Genomic DNA, 20204 nt, shown 5'->3' on the forward strand with positions numbered 1-20204 from the left:
GCTGTTAGAACCTGACCTGGCTGTCAGTAACAAAAACTAAGTGAATGTCCTGGCATTGCCACAAGAATTTTGTTCTCTCCACTGAATATAAAATAGGGCCATTAGTCTTTCTTGCACTAAGAGAAACTGTTATCTATTCATTAACTGGCAAACATCCTCCTAGTAATTAGCCATGACAGGACAAGTCTACTCCATATGGACAAAATCACCCAGACATCATTATAACAACATCAGGAATCAGACTGTAGCGTTCACATGAAACAGTCACCCAGTGCAGGGAAGAGCGAGAGGTGCATATGCTGGGCTCGCCCCTGCTGGTGAAACACTGGAGTAGTTCTGCTGGTCTCCAAGGCTTGGTTCTTTCTGTTCTCTTCATTGTAGGTGTGTAGGTAGCACTCACTGCCAGGAACTGAACGGTTATTTTAGTCTGTTGACACCCAACATCCGTTTTTACTTGAGAAAGCGTTTTACAAATTGGGAAAATTCTTACCCCAGATTTTTCTGTCTGCTGACTTGAAGGGTATTTACCCATTTGTTGTACTTATCATAACCAATCTTCAGCAGCAGCATGTGAAGTGAGGATGCAAACCCCAGAGCATTTTGTAAGCGATAGATAACTTGGCTTTGTTCTTCTCCTAGCTCATGCCCCGCTGGCACCTGTGATGGATGCACTTTCTACTTCGTGTGGGAAAGCGCAGAAGCTTGCCCTCTCTGCACGGAGCAAGACTACCATGAGATTGAGGGAGCCTGCAAGAAAGGATTTCAGGTACGGGACCTAAGTCGGATGGGTCCACTGGGGTATCACTTGGATGCTGTCGAAATTCTGCATGTAAGCTGACACACAAGTGCAGGTAGAGCTGAGGAATCTCGATCCGCAGTCTGAGGCTGGATGAGAGCCCTACTGATGAGGTACTATGTTGAGACTCAGGGTTTTTGTTCCCATGGCAGTACAAGTCCTGAGGAAGAGCTGGCTTGTGCCTCACCAGCTGTCTGGGCAGGGCCTGAACTGTCTGCATTCATACATGCAGGAAAGCTTTGCGTAGGATGAAGTGTCCAAAATGACACTTAATGCAATTAATGACACTTAAATGACCATACACGTCAGTGGTGCACTAGGGAAGGGTTCAGGATTTCAGTTCAGAAATTTGTCTGTCCTTGCTTGCAAGAAATTTTTTTGCTACTGCCTTCTTTAATGAAATATTATGGTGTCCTTTCACTGGTTCAGAAACATTCTGTTGATCAGCATCTCCTAGGTAGACCGGAGACCTATTCACAACCTATTCACAATTTTGTCGAACCCAAACTCTGTCAGGAAGGTGAAGAGCAAGTACAGAATAGGAAACCCTTTCTGGCTTGTCTGAACCTGTAGCCACAAGCCAGGGGACCTCAGCTGGAGTCTGAAAACCTGAAATATATATTTTGATTCGCTTCTTACTGAAAAGATGTCTAACCTGTCTACCCCAAAACAGCTTATTGTCTTCACATTAGAATAGTTCCCCATTTTCCTACCAACTCTCTCACTTTTCAGTGTTCTCTATTTTCCGTTTGAAAGGAAACCTTGTACGTGTGGAATGAGCCAAAGCAGTGCATTAAAGGGGTTCCTTTACCAGAGAAAAGGACGAGCACTTGTGAAACCGTAGATTTTTGGCTAAAAGTTGGAGCTGGTGTTGGTGCTTTCACAGCAGTTCTGCTCATAGCCTTGACCTGCTATTTTTGGAAGAAAAACCAGAAGTAAGTACTGTGAACTGTGTTCCATGTACAAGTAAGCTAAAAGCTCAATGTCGTCAACATCTGTCAGCAGAATGACATTTCATGGATCAGGCCTTATGACAGCGTAGATGAGAAAAACCATGTTGGATCAGTCCTTTAATCCACCTAGCTGAGGTTTCTTCTGCCAACAATGGCTATCATAAACTCTAGTAAGAAAAGTATAGAAAGTCTATCGTAATTTGTTATTGGATAACCTCCCAATAGGAACTTTCTTTGTAACCCCTGAGTTTGAATTTGACCTTAAGTCCTAAAGCAACATGACTTCACCAAGATCTGGAGACCACAAGAACGTCTCCTAAATCTAAATCATACTTTTCGATTGCGTTAAAAAAAACGTTCCTGACTGCATTCTATTTAGATTTATTTTGGCAGGATACGTCTGGTATGTACCAAAAAGATCCATGGCTCTTGAACTGAACATACTGGCTGTTCCCCACCCCTGTTATCCTCTGCCTCCCAAACCTCCTGCCATAGACCTTTGAACTGTTATTCCATCCCCATGGGATTTCATTCCCCCGTGGCACATCCGGCTTACCCAAACCCAGACTCCAGCCTTATGACCCCCTCCTACATCACACTGTTGCCCGTATCTCCACTCCCCCCTAGCGTCTTTGGACAGGGGTGTGATGCAGATCCTGGTGCAGGCCGAAGCCAGATCTGCTTGTTGCCCCCAGCCAGCACGCAGGTAACTTTTCCTCACTCAGGAAATCCTCATGCATAGTCTACAGTTTGGGAACTCTGAAGTACCTAATTATGGTCTATTGGAAAGATGTGTATCTTTTATTAAGACTTCTAAGGATAGACCGCTAATCTAGAGAGCAAGAACCGAATGTATTGCTAATAGTCTTCTGGTTACACTTTTTCCATGATTAAAACCATCTAATTTCCAATAAATACCTTATAAATAATGTGAAAGGACTGCAGATAATCTAAACTATGAAAACCTTGAATATGAGACATTTGTAAAAAACCCATACCTGTCTGACTTTATATCTTCAGACTGGAGTATAAATATTCCAAATTAGTGATGACAGCCAACTCAAAAGAGTGCGAGCTACCAGCTGCTGACAGCTGTGCTATAATGGAAGGAGAAGATAATGAAGAAGAAATAGTATACTCAAATAAGCAGTCACTGCTGGGGAAGCTCAAGTCCTTGGCCACAAAAGTGAGTAGTAATTATTACTATTAATTCTAAAAAGTAATTATTACCATTATTTATTTATTAGTGGACATGATGAGGCTGTGGTGCTAATTTGCACAGTGCTTTGTGCACCCTCCCATGCACACATCAGTCAGTCTGTAATCATTTCGTTGAAATACACAGTACAGCTAATGGTAAGACACATTGCAGGTATTGAGGAAATGCTCTCTCTTCCACAGAGAGCTTTCAGTAGTCGTCTTTATTATATGGATAATATTCAAAAAGAGTAGTAACAGGGAGGGCACCTCTATCCTCATGTTCCTACCAGATATCTCCATTGCTAAAGCAAACACTGCTATTGCAGATACAGAAAATTTAACTTCAGGAATATAGCTTGCAGCCTACCTGGAAGAGCTTCGTGACTGTCTTGAGAACCACAATTTTGAGAACTGTGGCGTCAGCTGGAGAGGAGACATCTACCAGAGCCTGTTACCCAGTGGAGTCCTTAAATCTTTAAGCAGCTTCTGTGGACAACAACAGCACTAAGCATTTTTCTGATGTTTTTTACAGAAGTGGGTGCTAAATTAGTCCAAACCCCATTAAAACGACGAAGGGATAGTGTTGTCTGAAGGTCTGGGCTAAGGGGGTCCGGGCAGCGTGAAGCAGATGTGATTCTAGGATGTCCCACGTTGCCCATGCACTGCTTGACTTTGCACTGCTGAGTGTCCCATTCTCATAGCATATACGGTGTGGAGTTGTTGTCTGTTTTAATTCATAGCAAAAAGGTCCTTTGGCATCCTTTCAGTGTTTCTGAGAGGCTGAGCAGAGGACCATCATGATAGGTCCTTCAAGTGATTTGGTCTTTTTTCCAAACGTCTTGAGCCAATAGGAGAGTAATGCTGTCTCTAAGGGAGTCTACTTGGAGTGTCCTGATCCAGGATAAAGCTGAATAACATATTCCTTTCCAATTTTGCTGAAGAGGATTGTTTCAAAATAGAAAGGAAAATTTATGAAAAAAAAAACTTAAAAAAAATCACTTTCTTGTTTCTTGTCCAAAAAAATTGCAGAATTTTGAATTTTAAAATATTTTATTGTATTCTATATTTTTCTTTCTGTGATTGAGTTAAATATAATGAAACCCTGTGTGCCTCCTTTTTTTTTTTTTTTTCCCTCTTACATTTCTCTTCTGTTAGTTCTTTTGTTTGCTTATTAAACTATTTGCCTTTATCCACACTACCCGTTCCCTACGTCTCCCTCCTAGGAAATGTTGCAGTTACACAACTAATAGGCAGAATTTCACCCTGCCCACAGCCTAAATATTTGTCCTGTGAAATTGATATTATTTCCTGCAGAAAAAGGCAGGAATGCAAAGTTAAGAATATTGAAAATCTAAATAAAATTAAATTACATCATTTTTGTGGTGATGTTCGAAAAATGAAAGTTGATTCTATTTTAAATCCTTTTTAGAAGGGAGTGACTTTGAAATACAGATGATTTTTCTGTGTGAACAATGGCTTGGCTGGCTGTGACAGTGCAGTGACCAGCGCTGCTGGTGAAGACGATGTTTTTGCTCTATGTCTGATAACTGTAACAGCTGTGCTGGCTCCATTTGCCGCACCAACTATTGGCTCCTTCCTGATGAGAAGAATAGAGATGAAGGTGTGGGAGAAGCTTTTTTTTTTTCTTTCTTTAAAAAGTGAGCTATAGTACTCCAGCATTCAGCCCCCTTGAATGCCTATTTGGACTCAAAGAGAGCTTCTTTAAGCTCCTATATCCATTTTAGCAGGCCTCCTGAGTATTCTTTCCTTTCCAAACAAGCCTGTCAGATATTTCTAAGCTGGTTCCTTTTTCCTGCTAGATAATCATAGCTGGCAAACTCAGCTTCCAGTGCTTCATTAGCTTACTGAAATCTGTGTCCTGTATGCCTGCACATAACTGGAATTTAATATATATTTCTCCAAAGCAAATGTTATAGACATGATTTTTCATTAATGCAAAAGATGAGGAAATTCATCTTCTACTGCATTTGCATGTAAAATACAGAAAAAGTATATAGAGAAAAATGCGGGGGGAAAAAGAGGAGCAATGTAAACTGAGAGAAAGAAAAATCTGAAATATCTTAACTATATGTTCAGGCTTTGGGCAATGACATTTCTAGGAGGCAAAACATTTCATGAAGCTATTAGCAGCTTTGAGTACCCAGGGAATTCAGGGACAGAGCTGTAATATAAAAAAAAAAAAAAAAGGTTATTTTTAATGGGAATATAGAAGTTAAAGAATTATCAAACTGCTTCAGATCTGAGGGGGTTCAAGTTCAAGCTTTTGTCTCCAGCATAACAATACTAGACCCTTCAGAGGAAGAAGTATATACTCCGCAGTAGGCCTGTGTAGGACAATTTTCTCCCCTGCTCTTTCTCAGCTCTGTCCTGATCTCCAGCAGAGATTGCTTCCAAGACAGGACCGTGAGTTTTGTTTAATATCATTTCCAAATGTGTGTCAATGTCAACAAGTATAAAAGGTAGGCATGTAAAACAAGAACCGGCACAGTCGAATGAGTAGTTTTATTAGGGCTCCGTCATTCACTTCTCCTGTGTGGGCTGTTGTGTTGCCCATACACACCGCAACGTGTCTATCCACGCTTCACGCCTTAATATCTGCTGGCCAGATGGCCTCGGCTGTCACCCAGCAAGTAAAATCAGAACGAAAAAGCAACCCTCCAGCCCTGATATTTAAGATAGCAGGGGCTCTGTGGTCTCTTCTGCTCTTTTTGTCCCGGAGTCACCCAGAAGAGGAGCTGGGACAGGAATCGAGGCAGTGGCGTTCACATTCACAGGTTTTGCTCCACACATTTCTTTACTGTAACAAGCAAATTAGTAAGTAATAATAATCATGCATGCGATTACCTTGCAACTCCCCTGCTCTGGCGGTCTGTCCTGTGCCATGAATATGGAATCCAAATCTTCCATATACCCTCTCAAGTACCATGAAAAACATGTATGTTTTTTGATTCTTGATGGAATTTTGATATTTTTGCAAATTTTTACAGAATGACTAGTGTTATTACACAGGAAAGGGTCAAACTCTGCTTTTAGTTACTGCAGTAGAATCAAAGTAAAGTCTTTGGCAAGGGCTGCACGGAGTTATTAGGAGAAGAAGGGCTTTTAGCAACTGTTGGAGTGTATTTGAGGAATCCTGGTTGATGGGAACCTGTCTTTTCCATTGCAGGAAAAAGAAGATCACTTTGAATCTGTTCAGCTGAAATCTTCAAGGTCCCAGAATATATGAAGAATTAATGCTGCCTTCAAAGAAATAAACCTGATTTCTATTTTTACAGGACCATATTTTAAACATATTCTGGCACACATTGTAGTGGTGGTCTCAGTGAGAAATGCTCAGCCATTTGGGAGGAAAGAAGACAGGAAGCAAACCAGGAAATTGGATTGCCTTATCATGTGATTGAGTACCTTGCCAAAAAAGAAAGCAGATACTTGGATTCCATACTGGGAATGAAATTCAACTCAGGAAGAGATATACATACTGCAAATAACATGAATTTTTGCATTCACCTAGGCATTGCTCAGGCATGCCATGTGATTTATAGGTACCTTTCATTTCCTGTCACCCCTTCTACACATATTCATAGCAAATGATTTGCAGAGAGGCCTGAAACCTGCAAAGGTTGTGCATTGTCCTTTAGTAGCATAACTGTGAGTTTCTCTTAAAATCAAAATGGTGAATGGTACTCGAATGAGCCTCAGGTGAGTTTTGAGCTTTGGAGAACGCTTATGCTCTGAAGGACTGGACCGTGTGCGTTGGTCTTTAATGCAAGGATCATGGTTTTGCAAGTTGAACCCTGATGCCTAAGTCACGACCATCAGGGTTGAGGTACAGGCTGCTGCTATTGTATTTAAATGTGTTTACTGCAGCTGTATGAATTGTAGGACTGGGTCCATGATTTATAGATGGTGGCAGGCTCAAATTCTATGAAGAGCAGGAGAGTGATACCTACAGTGCAGGCTGCACCATTACTTCTCTCTGGAAGCTTGTCCTGTGAAGAGAGGTTGGTGGCAGTTTTGGTACCCTCCCTTGGGCTATTGCTGCATCACCTGTCCCTGGAGTACAAGCCCGCGGAGACTAACCTCCGGAGGTAAAGCACCAATCTCTGCTTCCGGGGCTGCAGAATCAGCTTTGTCAGCTTGGAGGCTTATTGGAAACACTCAAAGATCTCTATTTCTGGCCCAGGTGAGGAGTGAGGACAGATGCCCAGTGGAGCTGAAAATAGGTTGCACACTTGTGCAGCTTAGCTTCTAAACGCTTTCTGCTGCGAGCGCCAAGTAACTGCATTTAAATGAGGGCACAAATTGATGCCTTGAAAATTGGAGGCTAGGTGGAATTGTTCATAAAACCAGCCACATTATAAGCATATGTTATTCATAATAACCTCTGTAATCATTTCCTGAAATTCCCATTGAGGTCGAACTCAAAGGAATCTAAAACTTAGGCAAAAAATATTTGAGTAACATTGTGCAGGAGTTCTATAGACCCAGGAGAAAATGAGGAACCAGGCTTGTCTTGACCTCTAGTCAGGGTCATATTTCCATTATAGTAAAATTATCTGAATTGTGGAACGCATCGAAAACTTCGGAAAAGACACATGGGCAAAGATGGAGTTTTTACTATAAAGAATATAGATTTTTGATTTTATATGACTGAGCTACATCTATGAATAAAACAGGGCCCACTTTTAAGTGAAAATTAAATTACATTGAATTTTTTCTGCATTCTAAATATTTTATTATACTACAGATGTGGACAAAAAATTTTATGAAGTTTAGATTCTTTTTCACTAGGGAAATTCAGCCCAGTTGCTTTATATCGCCAGTTACAGAACACAGGCTTTGCTCTTTTGATGGGAGATACTTCAGGCATCTTAACAGAAGCGGTGTATATTTTTTTTTGTTGCTCTTGAACAGGCACTTCACTTTCCCAACAAAGATTTTTATGGGGTATTGTTGAATGTATATTAAATACACATTCCTTTTTGTATATTTTGTACCATTGCACACTTATTATTGTACATTGTATTTGTCGTCATGATGTCATTTATATATGGGTGTCAAAGATGAAATGCTCATGGAGTAAATGATAATGGCTTTGGGATTTCACTTCTTGGATCTTTTATGAAGAGGGTTTTTATGTTGTTGATTTTTATTCAACTAGTGTGCTGTAGCATCAAAGATATATATCTGATGGGCATTCATAAAATAAAGTGAAAATATATTTGAAATTTTGCACTTGAGATATTTGGGTAGAACTACAGGCTTTTCTGAACATTGCAGCTCTGGAGCAGTGGCCAGGATTGTATAACTTTTCACTGCCATCAAATTGCGTTTGTGTATGTCTGTTTTTATTTATTTTTTTCTTCTCTCTTTGAACATTTTCCAAGCCATAATTGCAATTCATTCTCCAGAACATCTTTTCGTCTTTCATCTTTGGACCTGTGTCTCTGCAATGTCAAAAATGCCTTAATTTTTATGAACTATATTTCACTTTAGTTAAAAACATAGAGGGTCTGTTTGGTTCTTACCCTTCCCTTTAATTTTTCCAGTCAGGTAGAAAGTGGCAATTTTTTGTCTGCTCCCATAGACTTTATTGAATTAACCTTCTCAGATCTGGTTGCGAATGTTTTTTTATGATGTTCTTCAAAATTCTTCTAGGCAATCCAATAGTCTATTTAGTGCAGTACTAACCTAGTGGGATACCAACCAATACTGTAGACTTTATTTACCTTAAAATAAGAAAATGGCATTTTCCAGCAATTAAGAAAGTTAAAACTGCCGTATTTTAGCTGACTTCTGCTATTCTTTTCTTTCTTTTCTTTCTGTTAAAGACACAGTAGTAAGGGGATGTTATTTCCGTTTTCCCGTAAGAGGCACATTTTGGAAGCCTTACACTTTTCATTAAGAAATCTGCTGTGTATGACCTCTTCTATACTCTGCCAAAATAGGCTTACAGCAGCCTCCCCCTTTTATCCCTCATGAAGTCACACCAGAAACTGTTATTTGATGCCATAAAACAATGTGAATCAGTCTGTTATGTGTTCAGTTGATTAAACGGAATGCATTTTATTGCTGCATTTGCATGCTCTTCTTTGAAATCTGGAGTCAAGCAATTGAATCGCTTTGAAGATTAAGCACATTTAGTGATGTCTCTGTCAAAATTATTGACAAATTAAGCAGAATGTTATTGTCTCAGCTTTGACAGAGCTTGCCAGGGTGGAACTGTAAAAAGAATGTATTCTATCTTGGTTCTGATTATGGCAGTTGGTGTTTGTAGTATATAACATGATTGATTTGGAGTCTGTTTTGGGGGAAAATTAAGTCTCTTAGAGCAACAATGAAAATTTATTGGCTAGTTTGAAGTAGTCATCACCCCTGTTCAAAGAGAGGATTTTATTATCTTCTCTTTAAAAAAAGACATTCTGGGACTCTCCATTTGTAAAGGGGAAAGTTTGCAGTGTTTGGTTTGCCTGACTTGTCAGAGTTAGTAGTACCCATAAAACAGAGACACTTAACTGTAACCAGAAAAGACAGCAGCAGATGTCGCCATCTAGAAGCCTGTGATTAACTCATCTCCAGCAGTGGCCAACACATACGCTTCAGAATAGAAGTAGCTACAATGGACATCAACATGCCAGTGAGGTTGAAATTTCTTCCTAAGCTAAGAATGCTGCTGGCTGGTCCATATCCTGAAACATGGAGGGCTTAAATTGCTATTCTAGTTAATGTAACAGTAGATGATAACCTCAAGGAAATCCTAGGAAGTTCTGCTCTCTTTGGCATTCAGAGTTCTCTCTTGGTTCTTACCCCTCATACACTGAAAAGTGAGAGATGATCTTAAGCTGCTACCATGTTTTGGTTATTATTCCGGGTGTATAACATTAGTCCTTATCAGGAAGAAAACTAAGGCCCCAAGTGCTGTGAGGCTGGTGCTCTAACAGCAGCTACGAGCCAAAGTGTGGATGGGTGTTTTCCCTGTGTATTTGAATAAAAGACATGCAAGAGTGACTTCTGAGAGCTTTAGTTTTACATACAGCCCATTTCTTTCCCTGCCTCCCTCCTCACACACTTCACCATGCTAAAGTTTCCCAAGAGAGCTCAGCCTAAATCACTCCCAGACTTTGTCTGAATGTTAAACCTTGAGGCACTGTTATATTCTTGTTCTCACGTTACTTATGTTAATTACGTTGCTGCTGTTTCTGTTGTCCTTTAACAGTTTCTGTTGGATTAACAGTTGCAGTTAAACACCCCCTCCCCCCCCCACACACACATACCCTTTTAGTTGGTCTCACATAAGTTTGTTGGACACACAGAAGCAATCTTTGGGAGCTGGCCACTGCTTCCATCACAGGTGAAATTCATTGTGCTGTGCTTCCATTTCCATTGCTCCTCAAGGATTGCCATAAATTTAGAGGCACTGATGATGATAATGATTCTTCAGCTGGTTCTAGACAGTGCTGACATCATCATCCCATCTTGTTGTTGCTGCCAGTGGAGGGGTTGGTATATGTAGGGCAATGGCACTTTTGGGGAGAGAGGAGACCCTTCCTGACTCTGCCGTTTCCTTAGGCAAGAGAAGCAAAAAGATTAACCCTTCAAGCCTCCTCCATGCTTTCACTTTCTACCTGTCCCCTTCCTACTTCAAGAATAGCCCAGCCTGGCCTTAGCCTCTTTTCTGCTTGCAATGACAAAACTCAGTTTTTCCTTTGTTGCTGAGAAGCCTTGAGGTGGTTCTGGATAAACAACTTTTGTCTTTCCTCTTGCAGGCTGCAAACGTTAGTGAGTAGGCAATGACACAATGGAAATCAGACTATGTTCAGGGGTGAGCTAAGGATCTGTTCCAGTCTCCCTTATACTAAGTGTACTAATTGGGTGAAGGATTTCAGCAGGAATCTTTTTAACCAAAGCCCAGACTTTTGGGTGGAGCCAGGGTATTTTGGACATTGCACTGATTTATTGGAACTGTTTTGTTCAGGGAGAACATGATATTTTGTAAAGAGGAGACAAAAATGTTTTGATTTTGACGGTTTTGAAACAGACATTAGAGTTTTTCAATTTGAAAAGATAATTCCTTTTGAAATTTCTTTGGCTTTTGATTAAAACCATTTTTATTCATTTAATTCAGGAAGAACAATCACTTGAAGACAAAATAAAATCTTTTGTTTTACCACAGTGGATCTTTTTGCCTTCAAAAGTCAGTCAAGGCTTTAAAAACAGACACCTCCTCTACAAAAACAACAACAAAAACTTGCTTATTTGGGATTGACTGTTCAGCCAATAAATACAAAATCATCAGTTATGCACAAACCTTTCTGTACTCTTGGTTCGTACTAGAGAATTAAAGTGGTCTGAGATTATGACTTCTGAATGAACAACCAAACTTTTCTGCAGCTTGCAGTGAGGCATCGTCGAAGCTGGATTAAGACTTGCTCTCATCCTCGGCATTTCTGCCCACCTGGCTGCATGTAGCACTCAGAGTGGTGCGCTGACCCTTTAGGATGGACATGCTAGGGCCTCCCATACGCCATGGTGAACTGTCTAGGCAAATCGTTACTTATGATGGAAGCCCTAAAGAGACCAGAGAGTTCTATACTTTAAGACCAGGCTTTATACCAACGGAAACTAAAACTATAAGCTATTTGAAACAGAGAAGCTCAAACGATGACATGAGACAACAGTAAAAACAAAAACAACCAAAAACAAATGCCCACATATTTCCTCTTTGCTCCGGTGTGATTGTAATGTAGGTTATACAACATTTTGTAAAACGTTTTGTCTGATTTCTTAGTGTTTTTTCATGTTAGTAAATATTTCTTCTTTCTGTACAGTGACACTGGGCAGAACAAGTTTAATCAGGATGACTGAATACAGTAAGGGAATCAGTAGTACCTGCTAAAACAGGGTGTGAGGCTCCCCTCCCCTGGAAGTACTCTGGTAGTGCTCCATGCATGGTTGTTCAGATTTAGTAACCTGCCCATTAGAGAAGTAAGGGTGATGAGGAAAAAAGTTTAGGCATCTGCCTTTTCACATCCACCAAACTAAAGGACTTACCTACTTTTCTGTAGGTCCTGACCTGCTGTAAATTAGCTTCAGTGATGCCAATTTAGATTTTAGGAGTGGAATTCATCTGACACAATTTTTTTATTTTCAGTGTAAACTTTGTGATCTGAGCTAGCTGTGTTTGGAATGATCCACCTCACCCTAATGCAGCAGTCTAAAATCATTCAGGGGGAATGTGCCTCCCCGGGCTGTTTCTCTCCATTGAGTACAAAGGGAGAAGCGGCTGACTGTCTCATATATAACTATCTATATTGTGGAGAGTGAATGCTACATGAGATGCATCCAATCCTGATTCTTGTTTTCCGTAAAAATTGAAAAGAAATTCTCCTTGCCTTGGGTATTTTTAAGAGCTCCATAAACACACTGAAGATGCAGGGATATCAGTGTTCTGGTCAGATATTTTTGACCCTTTGCCATACTTTGAATAGTGTCTTAATTTACAAAAGATCATGCATTATCAGACTAATGTAGCTGCCAAATTTGAGGTGCTTTAAAGGGTCTTGATTTAGAAAGCAAGATGCCCAACCTGCCAAAAGTTGACCCTCATGCTGTGTTTGAAGGTAGGAACCAAGCCAAAAGCATTCGGCGCTGCAGGGCTTGTAGTGTGAAAGAAGCTGAGTGATGGGCTCTGCACATAACATGGGCTGAGGAATGCCGATTTTGAGGAATGTTACACGAATTTCAGTACTAGACAGCTCCATGCTGCTGGGTCTTAAATGGGTACGTGTGCAGCCAGCAGCAAAAGTGTAGACACAGAGAGATCTTTCCTGGTGGATACATGGGTGTTCAGAAAAATTAGACAGCTAGGTCTGAGTAGCAGTAAAAAATGCACGTCCTTTTAGTTTTGGCATTCAAAATAACATCTACTTCCTTTGCCAGGTCAGCCCTAAGGACTTGTACCTTTCCAGAAATGTGTAACTAAGTCTGCATGTAGAGCTGGGCTCCAGCAAACCTGTACTTCCAGCAGTTTGTACCTTCAGTCTCTGCCTTTCAAGCCTCCATGATGCTGTCTTTGAAGTCAATGAGAATTTTGCTATTGACCTCAGTTGGACTGAGATCAATAGGAAGGAGTCCTTAGGTAAATATGCCCAAGCACATTATTCAAAGGTGTGTTTGTTTCCTTAATGACTTATTGGACCCAGCAGAACAGAGGATTTCAGATTGTTTCAATAGAAATGAGGGAAGCCTTCAATACGCAGTTTTAAAGTCAGACTTCAAAGTTAATTTGTGATTGTCTAAGTGTGTCTTGAATTGTTTGGTTGGAATGCAAAGGTCATTTCAGAGATGTGTAAATTTCTAGTGGATTTCTCTTTTGTGACTTTTCCCGGTCCTTGCATCTCTGCGGAAAGACCTTTTACAGCACTGCTGATGCAGACAAACTGAACCAGCCGTGTTGTTGCTGGAGGTATAAAGAGTCTTAGCCAATTTTCTCACAGATTTTCTGATATCTCTTTGCCAACCTAATCTAAAATCTGCTAGACTCTAGCAGTCTATTGGTATGCCTGACAAGCATTATATTATGGCAAATGAGTAAATTATTTAAACAAATCTCATTGAGATACAATTAGGTCATAAAAACAGAAATATAAAGAAGTTCTCCAAAATATTTTCACTTTTGAAAATAATTCTATTTCTCAATAATAAAAAGATCACTTAAGATGCTTTAATAATGTGCCTTTTTTTCCTAAAGGAGAAGGAACTTATACCTAGCCCTGATGAAGCATTCATCATAAGCAGCAAGGAGGGGCCGTGCATATTACATGATGAAGATTTTGTAGCACAGGCACGCACTGTACATACTTACATGCACACAAATACTGCAGTCTCTTTATCCTCCTTACCTACCCTAGGGAAATCCTCTCATAAATATATGACCTTGAGGAAAGAAGAAACAAAAATGAAACCATGCTGAAAAACTTTTACCTTTTTATTATTGGTGCCTTTACATTAATACTGCTGTTTTGTGCTGAGAAAACCAATCTGTTACACGTAAGGTAACTGTAATATACAACATAGAAATGCAGTCTAAGTTAATTACAACAAGGAGCTACAAAAAAATTTGGTAGGAAAGAAGTCACCTAACATTGCAATTGTGCTTGCAACAAATCACTCTCTTACTGCAGGACTACGCACATTGTGAACCATGGTTATTTACATGGTTATTTACATGTCCCATACAATCGTTAACAACAGAAGGGCTAAAATCAGTCTAAAAAGTTCCAGAACATCACTATATACTGTACAATCCTCAAAAATAATTTATTACACTGTTTCTAAAAAAAGGTACTGCTTTGTTTTGTCTTCTTGTGTTTTTCTTGTGTTTTTCAGCGTGCACAACATGTGCAAAATTTTGCCTAACAGTCTAAAAACTCAAGAACTGAACCGTAAGTCACAATCACAGGGATGAGGTGGTGGAGTCCAGGACCTCCCTTCCATTGCAGACGGTGGGAACATACATACTAGCTGATGCTGAAAGAGAAAGAGAGGGGAAAATCAACCAACCTTAGGGGTGGGCAAAAAAACCCCAACAACATGTAGGATTCCCATTTGGGTTAACTGGATCATCTAACCTAGCCTGAGATGTGTAAGGAAGAATCACTGCAGGTGACTATGTCAGCAGTGGAGCTGATAGAGGTACCGCCTGCACCTCTGCAAGGCAAGTCAGATCTTGGATAGGCTGAAACATCCCCTGGAGGAACCTGATTTCTCTTTGCTGACTATTGGGAGAGGCTAGGTAGGGTGATGAAGCTTCTCCAACAGTGTCAAAATAAAATGCATACTTTTTTTTTGGATGATACTGGGCCAAAGGGTCTCACTTTATTGGATTTTGTACGGTAGTGTGAGATAGTTTAGCCAGCGTGATGTTAAGATGCCTTAGTAGAATAAAAATTGACCCTTTGGATTTTTCATGAAATGGCATGAAATACTAAGGTCAGACTCTGCAAGCTTTCCTTAATTGGAATGGACATTCCTGAAATGAAACACATGCATTTTTTAATCTAGGAGAGAATCCACTTCTACACATTAGGACTGTGCATTGACTGTGCATTACTTTTTAATCAAAAAAAAAAAAGTGCACGTGAGTGAAGACGTTTTTGAACAACTGTGAATTTGCAAACAACGTTATTTCTCATCTAATCCCTGAGTGTTTTCTGGCCAATAAGCCCCTTGATTTCTAGGATCTCTGGATCAGGATTAAATATGACTCCAGAGGTGAGGGCCAGATTCTGACACCCTTATCTACATTGCCTAATACTTTATTCGCAAATATTTTCATTGCTTCAGTGATAGGACAATGTGATGCTGAGTATAAGAATCTGTTTCTAAACGCAATTGTATATTGATTGTAGAATATATTATTATTCTGCTAAAGTCTTGTGGATTTAATTTTAAAAGCAAACCGGTCTGTCCATCTTTGTTACAATTATCCATTGGGAATCTGGAATGTGTTTTCAGATACTCTGTGACATCTCTATTCACAGCACCATAAAGCTGTTTTCTGAAAGATACATTAGGTTAATGATAACAGTGACCCAGAGAAATGTGATGTCTTCATTAAAGAAAACACACAGCAAGCAGTGCAGTGACTTAGCAAACTCAATCATCCAGTGTAAAAAGTAGTTTATGCGGCTGAAAAGGGCACGCTCAGTCTTCCACAACGGGTGCTGGCTACCCTTTCAGCTGCAGACCAGTTCTGTAAAGGCACTCAGCATCATTTGCAGGACAGATCGCTCTTTCTTCAAATCAGCTACTAATTCTAATTCTTTCTTTGGGCAAGTAAATATTTCATGGAAAGCAGAACTGCTTTAACAGAGAAATTTAGAGGTACCCTTGGACTAAACTATTACTCAGAGGGCAGGGCATATTCCTGATAAACAGGAGAGCTAAGAATGACCGTCTGCTCTGAATTAGATAGCAGGGGCTTGATTTCTCACAACCTGGATATGTTGAAATCAGTTATTTGTAGATAGAAGGGCATCATGTCTAAGGTTTTGTGAATGTTAACTATCAGGTTTTGTATTTGGCTTTTACCTGCTTGTAATCTGAGAGGACACTGACCTGATAATTTTGTAAATATTACTATTACTATTACCACTGCTACTACTACCACTACTACTACTACTTTTTGTTGGCAGATTGAAAATCAGTACTGCTTGGGAGACCTGATTCAAACCCCTATGCTACTGCAGCATGACTAAGGGCAAAAGCATTTAGTTTCTGTGTATCTCAGTCACACATCCAGAATTATTTTAGCTTCAGGGGTTCTGTGAAGTTCAACACACTGAAGACTATGAATAGCTCAATTTCCACGGTAACTGGGTCAGGGGGACACCAAAGTTAGACAGAGAACATGGCAGTAAGCAAGAAGCCAGCAGCCTTGCCTTTTGAGTTCCCAGGCTTACCTTCACAGCACATACTTCCTCTTGTAATGCTGAGAGGTAGCTATTAGCTCTGCTGAGTGAAGGAAAACGTCCACACAAAGCATCCAGCTCTTATCTGTTGGCTGAACAAAAGATCTTACTTTTCCTCACCCCTCGGCAATGCTAAATACCAGCCCTGAGTTCAACATCGTGCCTTACAGCTGCAGCCAAGTGAAGGATTGCAGGAACTATTAGCGACACCTCACCTCCACTTTGCCCTTGTGTTTATGCCAAAGCAAAAGGTGTGACACAAGCGGCAATCTTGATTTGGCTGCAATTCATGCTCTCCTCTCCTCTTTCCCAGCAGTCCTCTCATTTTGCTCAGAAAATCCTGGGCACAGAACCAGAGTGAAAATGTGAGAGCTCAGCATTGCTGTGGGCACCTTGCAGCATTTCTGCGCAGTCTCAAACTTGCTATCCTGTGTGCTGCTTCCTCTGCTCATGCTCATTGCTGGACAGCTGTGAGTTAACTGTATATAAAAGCTGTATAGCTACACTGGTTTGGAGCTAGAATTGGGCAAATAAGCTACTGAGAGGGAATATATGCCAGCTCGGCTATAAAAAGTAGCTTTAATTCTTTTTCTGACCCCTGTGGAGCACTTCTGGAGGAGCTCATGCCTGTGTGCAGCTGTCCATGTGGATATAACATGGAGGAATGACACCTTCTGGGTGTAAAAGCTCAGCCTGAATCATCTAGGTGCTTAAATCAATGCTGAGCTCTTTGGGACCTGTAGTGCGTGCTGAGTTCCTGCCTTCTGGGAATATGTCTGCCAGGCCACAAAACAGGCCACAGGAAAGTGAGGAAATATCCTCATGGGGAGAGGCACTGCCGCAGAAGCAAAATTTATACAGCCAAAGGTGAATTTTCAAATGCAAATAAATTGCATGGTTATATACATTCCAGAACTTGTCATATACCTAGATACATATATGTCCTGCCTCTCTTCAGTTTATAGCTATATTCTTTTGTCGTCCAAACTTCACCTGACTAAATGATCAAAGTTCAGTGCCTTTACATCAGGTTTCCTCACTTAGCAGTCGAATATTCACCTCTACTTGCTTTTTGCAGAGCATGTAGCAGAGATGGGGCTCTGTGTTCAGATGATGGGACTTCGTTCAGTTGTCCTCACTGCTACTATGCTGCAGCTCAAGAGACTGAGCAGATACTCAGACCCTCCCTCCACCACTCAACGCAGAGATGTAGCCGTGATGCACTCCTGGAGCTAACACTCTTAGTACTACCTGAGAGCATCTTGAGCTTTTCTGACCTTTTCTCACAGTGCTTGGCCAGTTTCCATGGTTCAAGGAGCCATGGGTAAAACCACCTCTGAGTAACTTGCTGCTCATTGCTCATAAGAGTATCTTAGAGCATTAATGAATGAGGGAGTGAGGAGGTAGCGGTAGCCTTGAAATGTAACAGAGGTGGGAATCCATCAAGGTAGGAAACATAGCGCCCATTCAAGCAACTGAGCTTCTAAAGGTAAACTCCTGCCCTTACGATAACGAACAACAACTGGCTTTTCAGATGTCTCTGTTACTACAATAGCCTGCAGCTAATTCTGGTCAGTCTCCATTAAGCAGCTTGTGACTGATGAAAACCATCAAGATCAAAAGAAAAACAAGTCATCAGTCCCAGGATTGATAAGAGCAATATTTTAGGGTTTTTTTTTTTTTTTGAAAGATGCTGTGTGGAGATTCATGTTCTTTCACTGTCCTCTTACTGCCACCAAGGGAATATTCCCTGTGATGAAAGGGGTGCACAATGAAAGAGGATTATAGCAGGCATGGAAAAGGCCATGATATCTATTAGAACCAATTTGGATGACAACCCTTTTGGAGGTTTATGAATGACTGAAGAGTTGAAATAGCATTAAAAGAAAATTTATTCAAAATCATTTACAAATAAATGGAAGGGAGTGAGGGAAAGTTTGCCTTCTTAAAAATATGGTGCTATGATAGTGCATTCTCAGTGTTATTTGCTAAAATAATCTTCCCAGAAGGTAGCAGTTGGGCTTTTCCCACTGTATACAGCGGACTTTTTAGTCTCCCTTTCAGGTCCTTCTAGTCTCTTTCCAAAGTTTGAAAAGACCAGCAGGGACAAGCCCCTCAGTTTCAGTTAGTTGCAAGCATGGAAAGTAAATGATCTAAGCAATGAATTAGCAAGATGTTGTAAGGCTGGATATTTATGCTTTCCTCAGTGTCTTAAAGCTTTTTATAAACCTGAAAAGTAGGCTTTCAATTTATAGATATGTGCTGAGATTGTCTTTCAGTTGCACGCGCGCGCGCGCGCACACACACACACACACACACACACACACATTATCCAGCCATTGTAATAAAAAAAATGTAATTCCAAAATGCAATCCTATACAACAGTATCGATGAATCAAAATGGTTTCTGATTTAACTTATTGCACAGTATGAGGGATAAAAATTGGAAAGACCACTTCATGCAGTGTTCATAGGGGGATGAAAATAATCACATGAGACTTACCATTTTGTCAAGGGGTCACATATCTAAAGGGTTATTGGGAATCCACACGCTTGCAAATCTGGCCCTTTTGAGAGTGCTGTGCACTTCTGATGCTTTGGGCTGTCTCACCTGTCTTGGTTTAAGTTCTCCAGAATAACCACGTGATTTTCATTTCTGGGGTCAGGGCTGGATGTAATCCTCACTCTGATGAGATGGGGGACATACAGAGCCACATGGCTGATCCCTTCTTAAGAGACCCCGTAGCATGCATGATACAGTTTGGCTTTTGGAATGGGAGAAGCAAAAAAAGATGAGGGCCCCTCATCCTCCTAATTCCTGCCAATTTGAGGACACGGCAAGATCCCCAGTTCCTTCCCACATTTCCCATTGATACCTGAGATGCCAAACATTTCTAGTAAATTTTGGAATTTAGGTCACAGTTTAAAGCCTGAGGCTGGGTTAGTGTGATCTTCCTGGCAGACCTTGCTCTGTCTCCCCACTTTCCTCTGTTTCTTATTCCTTGCTTCTCTCTAGTTGTAGTGTGCTTTTTCAATCAGCCTTCCAGGTTAGACATGCTGTCTGCGGAGCTCTGTGAACAAGATGCTCTGTGCTCCAAGTTAAGCTTGACAAGGAAAAAAAATATACATGACCTCTTTTTCCTTTATCCCTCCAAATCTCCGAACAACTTACATTAAAAAAAAAGTGACGGTCCCAAAACACAATCAGAGACATGAATCTGCTTGGGATGAAGAAACAGAAGATGAGGGAAAGGAGAGGGCAGAGTGGATGAACTGTCCTCGCAACTATGTGCTGATTGCTTCTCTGAGCTGTGGCACTGACAAAGGGTACTACTAATGCTCAGTGTATAGAAACAGTTTACAGCATCCCTCGTATGCACTTGCTGCAGACTTAGAGCCTTTTCTTATAACCCAGGCAATAGCACCCACTGAGAGTGTGCTGTGTGGTAGCCCCGGTCCTGACAGGGACGAGGGGACAGGAGTCCAGGGCAATCTGCTCCTTTCGCTGCTATGAGGGTGACAGGGGGAGACAGGGCTTTCTGCAATACAGGCTTGAGTCAGAGCCTGCTGAAAGCTTTCTCCTGAGTTCAGTGAGCTTCATATCGGGCTCTGAGCTGAATGCCATGTGAGAGGAACAAGTTTTGCTCTCCAGACACAAAAGAAGTGATGCTTCCAGTGGGTACATAACGCAGCTTACAAAAGGCTTTTTGTTCCTAGCAAAAAACCTCCTTCTGACTTTACCCAAACTCACTGCAACCCCAC

General features: G+C 40.8%; 2 protein-coding genes across 3 annotated transcripts in view; one reads left to right on the forward strand and one right to left on the reverse strand.

The window, feature by feature from the left end:
- ELAPOR2 (endosome-lysosome associated apoptosis and autophagy regulator family member 2) overlaps positions 1-11142 on the forward strand; it is a 105576-nt gene extending 94434 nt beyond the window's left edge. Inside the window, exons 19-22 of one of the 2 annotated variants that reach the window (XM_068919502.1) lie at positions 640-766; positions 1553-1731; positions 2770-2935; positions 6137-11142. In XM_068919502.1, the coding sequence (XP_068775603.1) occupies positions 640-766; positions 1553-1731; positions 2770-2935; positions 6137-6196 (532 nt within the window). In that variant the 3' untranslated portion in view covers positions 6197-11142. Of the gene's footprint in view, positions 1-639; positions 767-1552; positions 1732-2769; positions 2936-5330; positions 6106-6136 lie in introns of those variants that run through there. The other variant, XM_068919422.1, reaches the window with a different exon arrangement.
- Positions 11143-13939: 2797 nt separating this feature from the next.
- Positions 13940-20204, reverse strand: part of GRM3 (glutamate metabotropic receptor 3) — a 107301-nt gene continuing 101036 nt past the window's right edge. The window contains 1 exon segment of the mRNA XM_009680513.2: positions 13940-14499. Coding sequence (XP_009678808.2) covers positions 14426-14499 — 74 coding nt within the window. The 3' untranslated portion in view covers positions 13940-14425.

Source organism: Struthio camelus, chromosome 1 (genome assembly GCF_040807025.1).
Source record: "Struthio camelus isolate bStrCam1 chromosome 1, bStrCam1.hap1, whole genome shotgun sequence".
NCBI lineage: Eukaryota > Metazoa > Chordata > Aves > Struthioniformes > Struthionidae > Struthio > Struthio camelus.